We start from the raw sequence: 13,490 nt of genomic DNA, 5'->3' as shown, positions 1-13,490 counted from the left end.
GGATCGAACCCTGGCCGTCGGCGTGGTAGGCAAGCACGTTACCATTAAGACAACGCGCTCATTCTGGAATTATAATTTCATTAGTGGTATATCTTCAATACATTAAATAATTTTTTTCATTGAAAATCCATAAGATGTGGTTTCCCCCTTCCGTACGTGCTACAGTCGGCTAAATTTCAGGTAAACAAATGAAAAACAAAAAGCATTCGTACAGCAGAAAATAAAATTCATCGATGCCGCCGGGGTCACTCAAACCCCCAGAACTGAGCCTCTACTTTAGTCAATCCTCTTTGCCTCTGAATTTGAGACATTTTATAATGTGTTGTCTTCGTGAAGTTTCCCGAGAGGGAAGCACCTCCTTCATTTTCAAATTCACAATTGTTTTCTCACCCAGTGAAATAATTTTTGAAAATTGCGAAATTTTTCCGTTTTCCCGGTGCGAAATTCAGTTCAGAAAAATATTATACATCTGTTATTATACAATGATTAATTATTAAAATTCTTAATAATAAATTGCTAATTCACATTATTATTATTATTCACAGTTGAAAATGTTTGGCCATTGATTAAAACGCCAATGTTACCTTTGAGAAATGTCTGATCTATATTTTCTCGTAAAATTTTTCCTGGAAATTCTACTTGCGAATTTCCTGTTCGAATAAAGAGATTATTATATTGAGTCTTGAGGTAAATTCCACGAATGGCATTTTGCTCGACGAAAATTCGTCATGAAATTCAATGATGACAGCTAATATTCTATTTGTGATATTGTCCGAGTTTGGTAAGTCCTTACAATTTTATTTCAAGCGCTGAATACCCTGGAGGGATGAATTTTGAGACAAGGATGAGTTAATGAGCATTTAAACTATAACTCTAGTAACTTTTTTGCCAAATCCGATGAGTTAAACGCGGCGCATAAAACGGATTATTATATAGGTTACGAAGTTAATTATCCTCTTTGGAGTTGATTTTGATTTAATGCATTGAAATTTCGAGCGCTGTTCATTAACTCATTTCCAAAATCATGCCTGTCCCATAACCCATTCCTCCATGGTATTTTCCATTCAATTCTGCTGAAGTTTCAAAGCCATAAATAGGTAGGATCAGTGTGAAGTAGTGAAGGTTAAATTGGTCCAAAAATGGATGGGTGTTAGATCGATATCTGCCGATCTGAGGGAGATACAGGAATTTTTGTGGGATATTTTCGTGGAGCTATAAAATATCCACGATAATTCCGTTATTCTCTTTGAATGCCGACATTCTCAGATATTCGCCGAAAATGATATTTGCGGAAAGCTGCATGAAATTTATCGTTAGATCATGGGTATAGTTGAGATTTTCCTCATACATCAATTTTGTTGCGAAGTTTTTGCGAAAATACACAATATAATGGAATTTTTTATTTATTTTTTTTAAACTGACTCCCTGAGGACATGAGATAATTTCTTTTATCACTTTGCTACTGAATAATTTTGTAATAAATTCCAACTGATGCATTTGACGGTTTTAATTCTCAAAAGTCAATCTTGATTTCAAGAAATTATTACCATCAACAAAGGAATTGAAAAAATTTTGAGTACGAGATATTTTGGCAATCAATTTGGCGAATCCGTTTCAACCCACTATATTCTTCAAAATTTTCCCAAAATCAGCCTTCCAAGAAACCCTCCCAAAATGTTTAATCAGCGATTTAATCTCCTAATGACAACATATCAATCGATAAATCAGCCTACCACTTAAATCCAATATATCGTGAAACATTCCAAAAATAGGAGGCCCGGGTGAAGAGCAACGTGTCAACCCCCAAACCTAACAATCAAAGAATTCGAATTCCCCGAACAAATCACCGGAATTCCGTGAATTCCGTAAAAAATAAATAGAGGAGTTGCAGCCTCCCGGAAAGCCTTGACACGTCCCTAATTTTCCGTGGGCCCAATGACACATGCATTTAACAGGATCAGTCGGCACGTTTATTTCCCCAGCCATCTCCTAGACTACCTGAAATTGTCATTAGGCTTGTTAAGTTCTTAAAACAAGAGGAAGAAATGGTGCCGAAGTTGGTAACAAGGACACCGAAAAAACGAAAAAATATGTTTGTAGGGGTCCCCTAAATGCCGTCATATATCGATATATTCCTCCTTGTTGCCGTGGATTTTTATCTCCTTGGAATAGAGCCATTACCTTTGTTGGATAGTGGTGGTCATCGAGGTCTCTGGGAATAGATGGGCGGGTTTGGATACAAAAATGGAAGGCAAAATAAGAAAAAACTGAGAGACAGGCAATAAAAAAAATGCCAAACGAAAAAAAGCCCCCTTTTCTTCCCCTTCCACCCCTACCATCGCCACCTCATCCCTCTCGTCCCTCACACCCCCTCACCCCTTTACATGGGGCCCCAAAGAAGAGTGAGGCAGAATAAAGGATGATGGCACGGGGACCAGTTGGCAGTGCCCTAGGGAGGGCCCGTTGGATCCGTGCGTGCGAGTCTGGGGTTATAAAAAAAAAAAGTCGGGGGAGGGGGACTCCTGTGTGTTGAGGAGGACATGGGGCCCCGAAAGAGAAGCAATGAAGAAAGAGGAAGTGAGTGAGGGAGAGAAAGAGCGAGGGAGGAAGAACAAAAATGTAGAAAAAAAATATGAGAAAAATTAAGAGAGGGGGAGGGGGTAGGAGGGGCCTTATGTACCACAGCGAACCGCATTCTCTACCTGTGTGGTAAAACGCTCACTCAGGGGGGACCCCAAGGGGCATTCTAAAACAAAGACTCACTCCACCAGACCTAACATATAGAGGACCCCTCCGCTAACTCCTTGTTGGGCCCCTCATGCTCATTACGAAACAATTTACCTTTTATTTTTGGTGAAATTCAAGGGGTTAATACTCAAATTATTGCTCACCAAAAGTTCCTCTGGCTTTTATTTTTTCCTCAGATGACTTTCTCTGGTCTCGCACTGAGTTGAGGTGAAGGGATGATTATTATGCCCCCTCTCGACAAATCTTTTTTTTTTTTGAATTCCTCGTTGTTTGAGATTTTTTTTTTTCAACTTCTTCGGGTTTGGTCGCTTGGACCTTTCGTCTTTTCATCTTCTTTGTCTTAAGTGAATTGTGCCCTGTGGGATACTGATGATTCATTCGAATAAATCTGTCTTATTATTTTGGTTAAGGCAGGAGGGAGGGAACTTTATGGACTGTCGACACAGATACATAGTGTGGGAACAGGATTCTCTTAGGGAGATGAATCAATTTTCGGGGCTTTTGTGGAATGAAAATTGAGGTGGACGCCCTGTGAATTCTTTTCATTAATTTATATCAGATTTATTCGCAATTAACTCAAATTTTTGGGTTGAAAGATTCTTGAAAATCTCGTTGAATCTTTGGTGACGCTGGATTTTCAATAAATTCAACAAAATCAATTTTCAATAATTAAGAATAATATTAATAATCTATATATTTTTAAAAAATATACATTGCTTAATACTTTACAATGAATAAATTATTTACAAATTCTTTACAACGACTCCTGGATTTTCTTTCCATTTAACTTGATCACCTTATTCACACATTTTACAAGAATCTCAATAGTAGAGAAGAAAATTGAACATGAAAATACAAAGAATGTAAATAGAGCACAGAATGAGAAGAACAGAGATAAACGAGTAGTAATATTAATTTCACTATAAACAAAACACATAATTTGTACAAATATACACACATAATATGGATTAACCCTCACATCATCCTCAGCTCATTTTTTTAAAAAATAAAACAATAAAAATTGAAACATAAAAAATAAATAGTAATCCTTAAAAGCAGGTACGGTTTAACGTCAAACATTTTCTAATTCAAATACGCGGTAGGATTTTACAATAATAAATTCGCAGTTGCAATCGTGGAAGGGGAGGGAGAATTCTCAATAGTGGGTACAGAAATAGTGTATCAACTTCTTCCAGTGAGAAGATGAATAATCACATAAATATATTAGTCACGCAGTTTCATACGAATCGTCATAATTCGAAACTGCGCAGCTAACAATGCTCAATAGTATTTCGATATTCCCATCAATTAGTCACGCATTACTACATCACTACCCCCCACTCGATTGTCTTCAACAACAATCGACTCAATAATCTCACTGAATGTTCATGACCAAGCGCTCTACAACAATTTCAAAGAAAAAAACATTTCATTGACATATCATTCATAATAAAAATCTCATTGTCCAGAACACTTGTCATAACAAGTCCCACTAATGACTGGAATTTCCCCCAAATCATCAGCACCCCCAAGCATCCATCCCCCATCCATCCCCCATCCATCATCGAACCGATACATTAACGCATAACGCTCTAAACGTTTTCTCAATTCTCTCATTTTTTTTTTGGGAGGGGGGTATTTAAAATCGGTTGCTACGGGGACACACACAAGTGGCACCTGCGGATGCTGCCGGTGGTAAATCTGATACCGGTTTTCTCTACAGCCTTATTAATAAATTATACATACGTGCGCGAGTGCGAGCAGCTCGTGAGCGCACGATAGACGTACGTAGCCACATGCTATTGGTGGGGAGAGAGACTTGGAAGATTGGAAGAAAAAAAAATGTTAAAAAAAAAGAGAATCAAGGAGGTTCGGGTTTTAGCCTATCGCGCTCACCGATTCTTCAAGCCGCCTCGGAGAAGGCGAATAGTGTACATGAGTTTGCCCAGAGTCCAGTTCACACACGTACATAACGTATGTAACGATAAAACCCAACGTCTCCATGGAATATATATCCCCATAGGCCGTCGAGTTTGTTAATTACTGAAGCTGTCGAGAATGCGGCAGCGTCACGCACTCAGTTCTCTATCCTTTATTTTAAAACATTATTTTTCAAATGTTCTTTTTATTTGTCCACTTGACCACACTGTTGGATACTTCTAACGAGCGTTGACGAAGAGAGACAGCCACGAGGACCCGATCACCTCTGGTCAAGTGGAAAAGAGAGACAGAAGGAGAGAGAATGTGAGGAAAAAAAAATATGTTTTTTTTTAACAGAAGTGAGTATTGGGTGGGGAGTTGAGCCGAGGAGACTTGAGGGCAGAAGAACACCGACGGCACAATTAAATCCCCACCTGTGCCTCATTCCAATCCATACGAGTCTGCATCGTCCATTGGACTCCAGAACTACAGAAGCAGATGCATTTCGCCAATGAGAATTCCCCCCTGTCATGACGTACAGGGTAACAATCTAGTCTTCATTGCAATCGGGGGACTGCCTGGTGGAGTCTCGATTAAGTGAAATCCCCAAGATGTCTAAGATCAACGACAACCACAGCCGATTACCGCCATGTCTTGGTAGTTCTTGAGAACAACTTTGTTCTCCTCATCGAGGTAGAGCATGGATATGGAACTGAGTGCCGTCGGTACACAACAGGCTTTGGGCACCATCGCTGGATTCGTCGAGTACACGAGATTCTGAACAATTGCATGATTCGTTGAATTGAGATGATCTGACAGGGGAAATGGACAGTCGCCATGACAGTAGAAGGCATCGTATCCCGGTGGTGCAACTATCCAATCATTCCACCCTACATCAACAAAATCAACGTACAATGGATATCGTCGGCAATTCTCTCGTCCATCCTTGCGACGTTTTTTACCCGGAGCTGCTCGTCTTGCGCGTCTCTCAATCATTTCTGTAGCTGACGCCATTTTGTTGCGTCCATCATCAGTATACGTGTACAACATTGGACTCATTGAGTACCAGGACTCGTGGGATTCGGTGGAGCGTTTCAATCGTACGTGGGGATTTTTCTTCAGGCTCTCACCGATCACCTCAATCAGGAGGCCATGATTTTCCTGACGCTCTGAGAGCCATCGAGAGACTGCCGGCTGCACATCGAGGTTTATCGTTCGATTGCTTCGTATATCGATGGATTTACTATCGATCAGTCTCAGCAAGGGTTTGCTTCGTCCTTTCACACCTGGCCGGACTATGTCGTGGATTAATATCCTTCCTAGGTACTTTGATTTGTCTGATTCTGCTGGAAGGGCTATTCGGGTTAACCGGAGTTCTGATGCCTTCAGGCTCTCCTCCAATGGCACACTCGTCACATCGAACGTCAGGCGAAATCTGTGGGGTGATTGGAATTTATTGTCCACTGGACTCTCTGGAAATAGATGAAACAGAGGATTCTTAGAGTTTACTCTTTGTGATGAGAATACTATTATTTTCACAAGAATTTGGTCTTCAACATGTTCTGAAGAAATATGCAATTCATTATTCTAAATCGAATTCAATGTCACCCTTTTAAAAATCGTTCATTAATTGTGCAGATAATATCTGTAATATCAATACAAATAATAAGATAGTAAAAATGCACCCTGAACTCAAATGATTATCAGTATTATCTAGAGAAAGGGATCGACAATATTTAGTTTAAGATCCCATTTCGTCAATTGATTCTTTCAATTATCGGTTCAGCTTTCACTCTCAAGATCAGTTTCTCTTCTCTTTGCAGCATAAAACCAAAATTCGTTCAATTATTTTGATTTACAATCCTCTTGGAATGCTCATCACAATTTTCGGTCAAAGCATGGTCTCCTTTATCTCCAAGAGAAGAAAATGAACATTCGTTTGACGGTAAGAGTCCCGAGATAAAGAATCTCGAATGCACTTACTCGAGACGACTTTTAAACCGGTAACTTATGAGCTTCCCTGGGGTCTTCGGAATTCTATATTCCACAAAAAAAAATTTCCTTTCCCGTTTCTTTTTTCACCAGCCCTTTTCTCGCGTCTTCTAGAACAATTATAATCATCTCGATATTTCTCATGTACCTCGCCGAGATAAAATTTATTTAAATAGCTCCCTCAAAAAATCATAGATCGATTTGAAAATCAATAGCTTATAATTTATAAACGAGTGCATTTTTTTCGAAGCCAATATCTCGAAATTGAACGAAGACAACGATTTTTTCATAATGACGTTTTTTGCAGCTCTCATCCATTTCTACAAAAAATGTTTATATAAAAAATTAGTCATGTTCCTTCAATTCCGAGATATTGGCTAAAAACTCGCCTAAAAAAAAATGCACTTATCTTAGTTTACTACTTCGCTACTGAATTAATTACTAACTTTTCGCAATGAGAGAAAATTTCTTGCAACAGAATGCAATTCTCTTGTCCCACCGGAATTTTCAACTATTCTCAACTCTGAAAATCATCTTAGGACTTTGATTACATAATATCTACTACAACTTAAACCTATAATAAAGCTATTCATCGTACAATTGGAACCGGAATTTCCCCGTTAGAATTGCGAAAATTAAATGAGGAAAGCGTGGACTTTCAGTCAATTATTCTCTGGATATGATACAAAAAAAAACGGCATAAATTTGAAGTAGTGATACCGAGAATGAAAAATTCTCTTGGTACAAGAAAATCTCTTCCTGTTGACAGACTCTTTTCTCTCAATGTGAAAAAAAAAATTCATCAGACGATTTAAAGATTTTACTGGATTGTACCGCAGCATTCTGCCATCCACACGCCCGGAATAACTAAATGATATTTTCCATCTCTAAACAAATGTGACGATATAGTTAGACACCTGAGTTAACATAGAAGTACACTCAGACCCGTTATGCACCGATGCAACGAGTCACCTTGAAGTTACACTCCCTCCCACCACCCGATTCTCACCGGCGAATCGAACCTTCTCTTTGGATATCACTATTTCAGGCTGGAGCAATAAACAAATCGATTAATAATAAAATTGAAGGACACCATCTTTTCCTCATATAATCCCAACAAAATGAAATAAAGAAACCATTAAAATTTGTGCAATAACCATCCGTCAAGTGTTCACACAGTCTGATTGCTCACTATATTGAACCGTTTCATTGGTGTTTTTACTGGTACCGATGAAAACATTGAAATACGTGACAAGTAGATGACCCCATTGTTCATTCTGCATTTGAATGAGCTTTAAAATAGCTATTTCATTGTTACTGAGAACGATGTTGGCACGTGGGGTAGGGATAACCGAGTACAATCCCCTGGACCGTCCAGGCTTTTCAATAGCCCCAAGAACCAACGGATTTGTCCCTCTTCAAATAGCTTTATTGTTACTTTCCCTCTCTTGCTCATTTTCCATTTCACTCCACAAGTCGACCATAATTCACTTCTACAAACTTTTTCCTCATTATTTTCCCATTAAGGGTTTAGAACATTTTGCAATTGAGATGTTGAGGGAACGGTGCTATTTACATGGTTTTATCTACCTGGGATTGGGGATGTTATATACGTGAACTCAGATAAAAATTTTTGAACAAAAAAAATTGTATAATTGATCGAAATCGCTCGTCGGCTTACAAGTCGCAAGAAAAATTCAAATAGAAACTGAAAAGAGTGACAATGAATTTGATTCTAGATGTTTCCAGTGTTTCCTCAGAAATTTCATGAATAGAAAGAATTTACCAGTTATCCAGGAAATGGAATAGTCGAGGGGTTATTCATCGTCAAATATAGTGACACAGTGATTGTTGATCATGTGATTTCATGGTGTGTGTGTTTTTAAATAACTTCAAGTGATTTTAAATGCTTTCCGATGATTTCACATGCTTTAAATTGGAAGTGATCCTGCAGTGATTTGACCACTGAATAGCCCCTCGTGAATAGTGATGAGGAAAGGAGAGATTTCTCAACTCACCAACGTGAGAGAATGACCGGACTGTGTTCGCCGATCTGGTGTGAATGCCAGGCCTCGCAATGTTTGCCATCTTTATGGTATTTTGTTTATTGTAAAGCTGCCACAGTGACTGAGGTACGTGAACTTTGGAGGAGGGCTTTGGCCTCTTGCTGAAGCCCAGGAGTGACAACAAACTCGCTTCTAAATTCGCCGTCGCTTGTTCACGCTCTGTGTTGTCTAGTTTAGAAATAACATTGCTGTCTGATGTACTTGTTGCATTGACAATCAGTGCGGAGACTCCCACCGTCAACGCCAATCTTAAGAGAAGCAATGTGCGCATCGTGACGTCCAGTCACTGGGCACTATGCCACCTTCTGCAATAAAAACCCAAATAAAAAATTGTTAATTCAAATCATGACCGCTATTTGTTTATATACTATCAACGAAAATTAGGTAAATTAAAAAAAAATTGTTTTCGAATTAACAAATGAAATTAATTAATAGTGGCGAATACATGTGAGTGCGAGTGATGCGAAATATTTTCTAACTTCTCAATAGCCACAAAATTTGCTTTTTTGAATTCCTCAAAATATAATGAGTTGTCTTTTCTACACATCTCCAGTTTACTCGACAACTTGGAATTTTGAATTGACACCGTCAACTTGTTAATGATTTTTCAAAACAATATGAGATTTTAGAAGGCGTGAATTGTCAAATTTCATGCGAATAATTCAGTCGTTTCCACGCATTCATTTACAAATGTCTAGTATTTCTTCTATTGGATGAGATAATGAAAACAAGAGGTTTCATCGCATGACAGGTGGAAATTTATCACCGTTGTCAGAGTGTCTGTGAAACAAAAGGTGTTATCCCGAGGATTTTATATTCAGGAATAAATATTTAAAGGGTGGACATGAAGACCTGGATGTAGAAAGGTAAACATCAGAAGGAGAATGTGATGACGAGTCGTCAATCTTTTTTTAATTTTCCGTTTTCGGTAGTAGGAAATGATGAAATTCACAGCTGACGGTAAGTCAATGGGAATTCAGGTAGAAACAAGTTAACCCGTGAAAAACCCAAGAATTTTCCCTTTTAAAACTTGACAGAAGGAATTACCGTAATAACTGAGAAGTAATAGGGAGAAATTTAGGTGATGAAATTTCCTTGTAAACGAATTGTTCGGACTATAATAAAAGTTCCCCTGAAATATTCATTCATAAACGCTCGGAATGTCAGTAATTGTTGAAACACAGAATTTAAAGAATAACGATTGAAATACCATTTCCCCCATTTTTTTTATTCTCGCAATTTATGTTATCCTACTACACCTTTAAATAACTTCAAATCATTTACTCGATTTCTCTAATAAACCATGTCTGTCAACTTTAATGATTTTTCAAGGTTTCGCGAAAATATCAATGATTGAAGGAAACATATTTTCGAGTAAATCATATATTTTCAAGTTTGACGATTTTCGAAGGTTTTACGAGATTATTCATGGTTCTATGAAATCCATTTTTGATTGAGTTCATAACAAAGATAAAGTATACTTTACATGATGTTGGCATTAATATCCATTATTCATTATTCATTAAGATTGACGATTGTTTAAGGTCCCGTGAGAGTATAGACGGTTGGGTGGAATTTATTTTTGAGTGAGTTTATGATAATAATAATAAAAATACTTTATAGATTAACGTTAATAAATGAATAATATTATTTATTAAGCTGGAGAATTTTGGATTGAAATATATCTTTGGGTGAAATATATTTTTGAGTGAATGTATGATAATAACGCATTGTTTATATGCTTTATATGGTGTTGTGGGTGGGGGGAGGGGCGAGTGTAGATGGCGGCAGAGTTGGAGCGGTAGGAGACGGCAAGGCTGCGCCGGGTGCGCGCGCTAGAGCCAAGCTGTCTGCTCCCGACCACTCGCCGACTCGTAATCTCTACCGCCACATCTACACCACTACATTCACCTCACCGCCATCACCATCATCACCATCACCACCCTTCCTCCAACCCATCCGATTCAATTCAGCAATTCTCAATCCATCCAGTATCTATTTTTTATTCCCCTTCTCACTTACTCGCGTATATTAACATATATCATTATGAACCAACAGTCAAGGAACAGGGGAAGGTCGACTGGCTCTGCATGACGCATCTCTTCGATGATTCGCAACAATGTTTCGCATTTCCGGATGCAGCCGCGATTATTATTTATACAATTATTCAACGCCTGATCGAAGGAGTGTTCAGCGGTTTGGTAATTTTATTAATCATATTGAACTTGGATTTTTCGTATTCGTGGGATTTTGGACCGCGAGGTGTCGTTGATAAAACCCGCCATCTTGTTATATCTCAAGCACGTTTCACGTTCGTTAAAAACGTCTTGAGGAATGCGAGAGAGGCTGAGGCTCAGTGATTAAAACCGGCTTGACAGTTTCAAAATAAATAATTTCATTCTTTTTTTAAATGCTGTTATTGAATTTCGCAGGATTTTCGGTACGAAAAAAGCGGGATTGTTTGAGTTGATATTCTCAATATAGACATGTGTTGGAAATTTGACTTATCTGTTAACATTCGGATGTATTATAAAAACTTCTGAATTAACAGAAAATACCAAAATTAATTGAAAAAATTTTCCAAATGAAATTTCAAACTCCAAATTCATTACACTCCATTACCCCGATTGCATTAAAAATAATAACGCTTTTCCCCCAAAAAACCTCTCAATTATTCGCTTCCACAAAAAACGATAGTCATTCAAAAATAAACGTCAAAACTCGCCATACCACGTTCTCCAAAAATGCGATAATAGTCCCAACCCATCCGAACCTAATCCTCAACAAACAAATATAAAAATCAAAACCGATCCGTCCCCAAATCCTGAACTTGTATCTAACCATACAAATCACGAACAATCGGTCAATCCTCAATCAGCGAAACCCATCAAGAGTTCCCCCTCCATCCTGTCCGATGGCCCACCAATTAATTAACCCTAATTCCGAAAAATTAATTAACACCAATTGAGGGATCGAAATAGCTCGGTTCGGCAATGAATAGCAAAACCAATAGCGATATTGTTCCGATTTAGTCCCTAATGATTTAATGGGATTAATGAAAGGTCTAAAAGTTTTGTCTGGAAAGATGAAAGAAGACGAGATGGGAGCGGAATTATATCCAACTTCTCGGTCCGTATCCGCAATGGAATGCGGTCCGTGTCTTGGAATCCGCGGGACGCAAGTTGAGGGAGAGAAGAAGGAGCAAAATGCTCCAACGAGGAGAGCAGAAAGGATGCCAGCAAAATGTGTATGTGTATTTTCTGTATAGTCTATAGTCGCGAGGGGGACTATCTTCATCCTCCTTCTCCAACTCGTCTCATCGGTTACAGAAAACTCCTTGTGGTTCTCTCTTCTCCTCTCGGTCCCCCCAGCAGCCGCGTTTTATATCGGTTTTACGAAGGTAGGCATTGGTTGTATGGTGTAGCCGATTGGGCCACGGTGGAACGCGCTCTCGCGGTTTACGGTCAACAAGTAACCAACGTCATCGTCAAAAATAATCGGGGCCAATTTTTTATTCTTCTTTAGATTTTTCAATCATTTTCCCCATATCACTAATCCACTCATTTCTCCCTCATCACATGCCATTTCATTTCATTACATCCCTGCAGCGGATGAACATTCTCATTCCCATTCCCATTCTGATGATTATCTTCTGGTTGCGGGGATTCCATCGGGATGTTTGTGTTTTAGGGCATTTCCAATAAGACTATTTATCACCATCAGTGTTATTATAGGGTAAATGACTCTATTTTTTATTTCTCATCATATTAATTATTGGTAACGACGCATGCTCACGGAAATTCAAATAATTTCGAGAAATTTCTGAGTGATATTCAACAGAAATCGTTTCATTTGTCTGGGAGCAGAGGAAGAATTAAAATTTTAGTGTATGAATCACATATGTAGCACGTTATTAGTTGGAATGTACATGCACGAAATGTGTACTCATGTAATAGCATATCAATTGGAAAAATTAGGGCAAGTCCTACACTCGTCGATCTACAGGTTTTTCTGTTGATGAAATAGAGAAAAAATAATGGGAGTTTGTTGGAACAGGGCAACACGTAATTATTGACGATAAAGCATCAAGACGACAATGAATGATATCAATGAAGAATGAATAATGTCGAAAGCTGATGGAATAATCTGAAGACTCACCTCTAGCTATCCCTGTGTCTGCAATCCGTGCAATCACGGCATCTCAGCGTGTCCATACACCGATAGTTACCGTATATTCTGACCACTTGTAAACCAACACTCACCACCATTCACAATCCAGATGTAACCAGGTCTTAACAATAGTCACAATTCCCGTCACTATTCCCAATCCTCACTATCAAATAAACACCAGTGATTGAACGCTCATTCAATTACATCAACAGCCACTAAAGCACAAAAATATTTAATTAAAAAAATCACATAAACCAGAATCACTATATGATGATAAAATCCAAATAAATCGACGGTATCCAAATGTACTTGTTGGCCAATTGGCTGAGCGCTTGATCAGTGATCAATATCGATTGATTAATCGGGGTATGGGAATGAAGTCCAGTGAAATGAAAAAAATGTATGTGAGTAGGTGTTTCTTTCTTTTTTAGATTGATTAAAAAGGAGGAAAAATTGATCCGACACGTTTGAGAGGCGTACTGTGACTACCAGTGACTACTGTGGCACAGTGAGCCGTCGCACCGATTCATACATATACAACTGTATACTACAAACGTTTGGGGCCAGTCCCTTTTTACCCCCACCATAATCACC

At 38.5% G+C, this 13,490-nt stretch overlaps 1 protein-coding gene across 1 annotated transcript; it reads right to left on the bottom strand.

Moving 5' to 3' along the window:
* Positions 1-3,468: 3,468 nt before the first annotated feature.
* Positions 3,469-13,386, bottom strand: dpp (decapentaplegic). The gene is made up of 3 exons (XM_011301151.1): positions 12,885-13,386; positions 8,679-9,031; positions 3,469-6,140 (listed from the first exon to the last, which is right to left on the bottom strand). The coding sequence occupies exons 2-3, from the start codon at positions 8,995-8,997 to the stop codon at positions 5,290-5,292; spliced, it is 1,170 nt and encodes a 389-aa protein (XP_011299453.1). The 5' UTR covers positions 8,998-9,031; positions 12,885-13,386; the 3' UTR covers positions 3,469-5,289.
* Between the last annotated feature and the right edge of the window lie 104 nt (positions 13,387-13,490).

This window comes from Fopius arisanus, unplaced genomic scaffold (genome assembly GCF_000806365.1).
Source record: "Fopius arisanus strain USDA-PBARC FA_bdor unplaced genomic scaffold, ASM80636v1 scaffold00020, whole genome shotgun sequence".
NCBI lineage: Eukaryota > Metazoa > Arthropoda > Insecta > Hymenoptera > Braconidae > Fopius > Fopius arisanus.
The sequence above is the reverse complement of the archived record's forward strand: the minus strand, read 5'-3'. Positions and strand labels throughout refer to the sequence as shown.

Coding starts and splice junctions, on each gene's coding strand:
- dpp (XM_011301151.1), bottom strand. CDS start 8,997: ATGCGCACATTGCTTCTCTTAAGATTGGCGTTGACGGTGGGAGTCTCC. Junction 6,141..8,678: donor CCGGTCATTCTCTCACGTTG/GTGAGTTGAGAA, acceptor ATCTATTTCCAG/AGAGTCCAGTGGACAATAAA.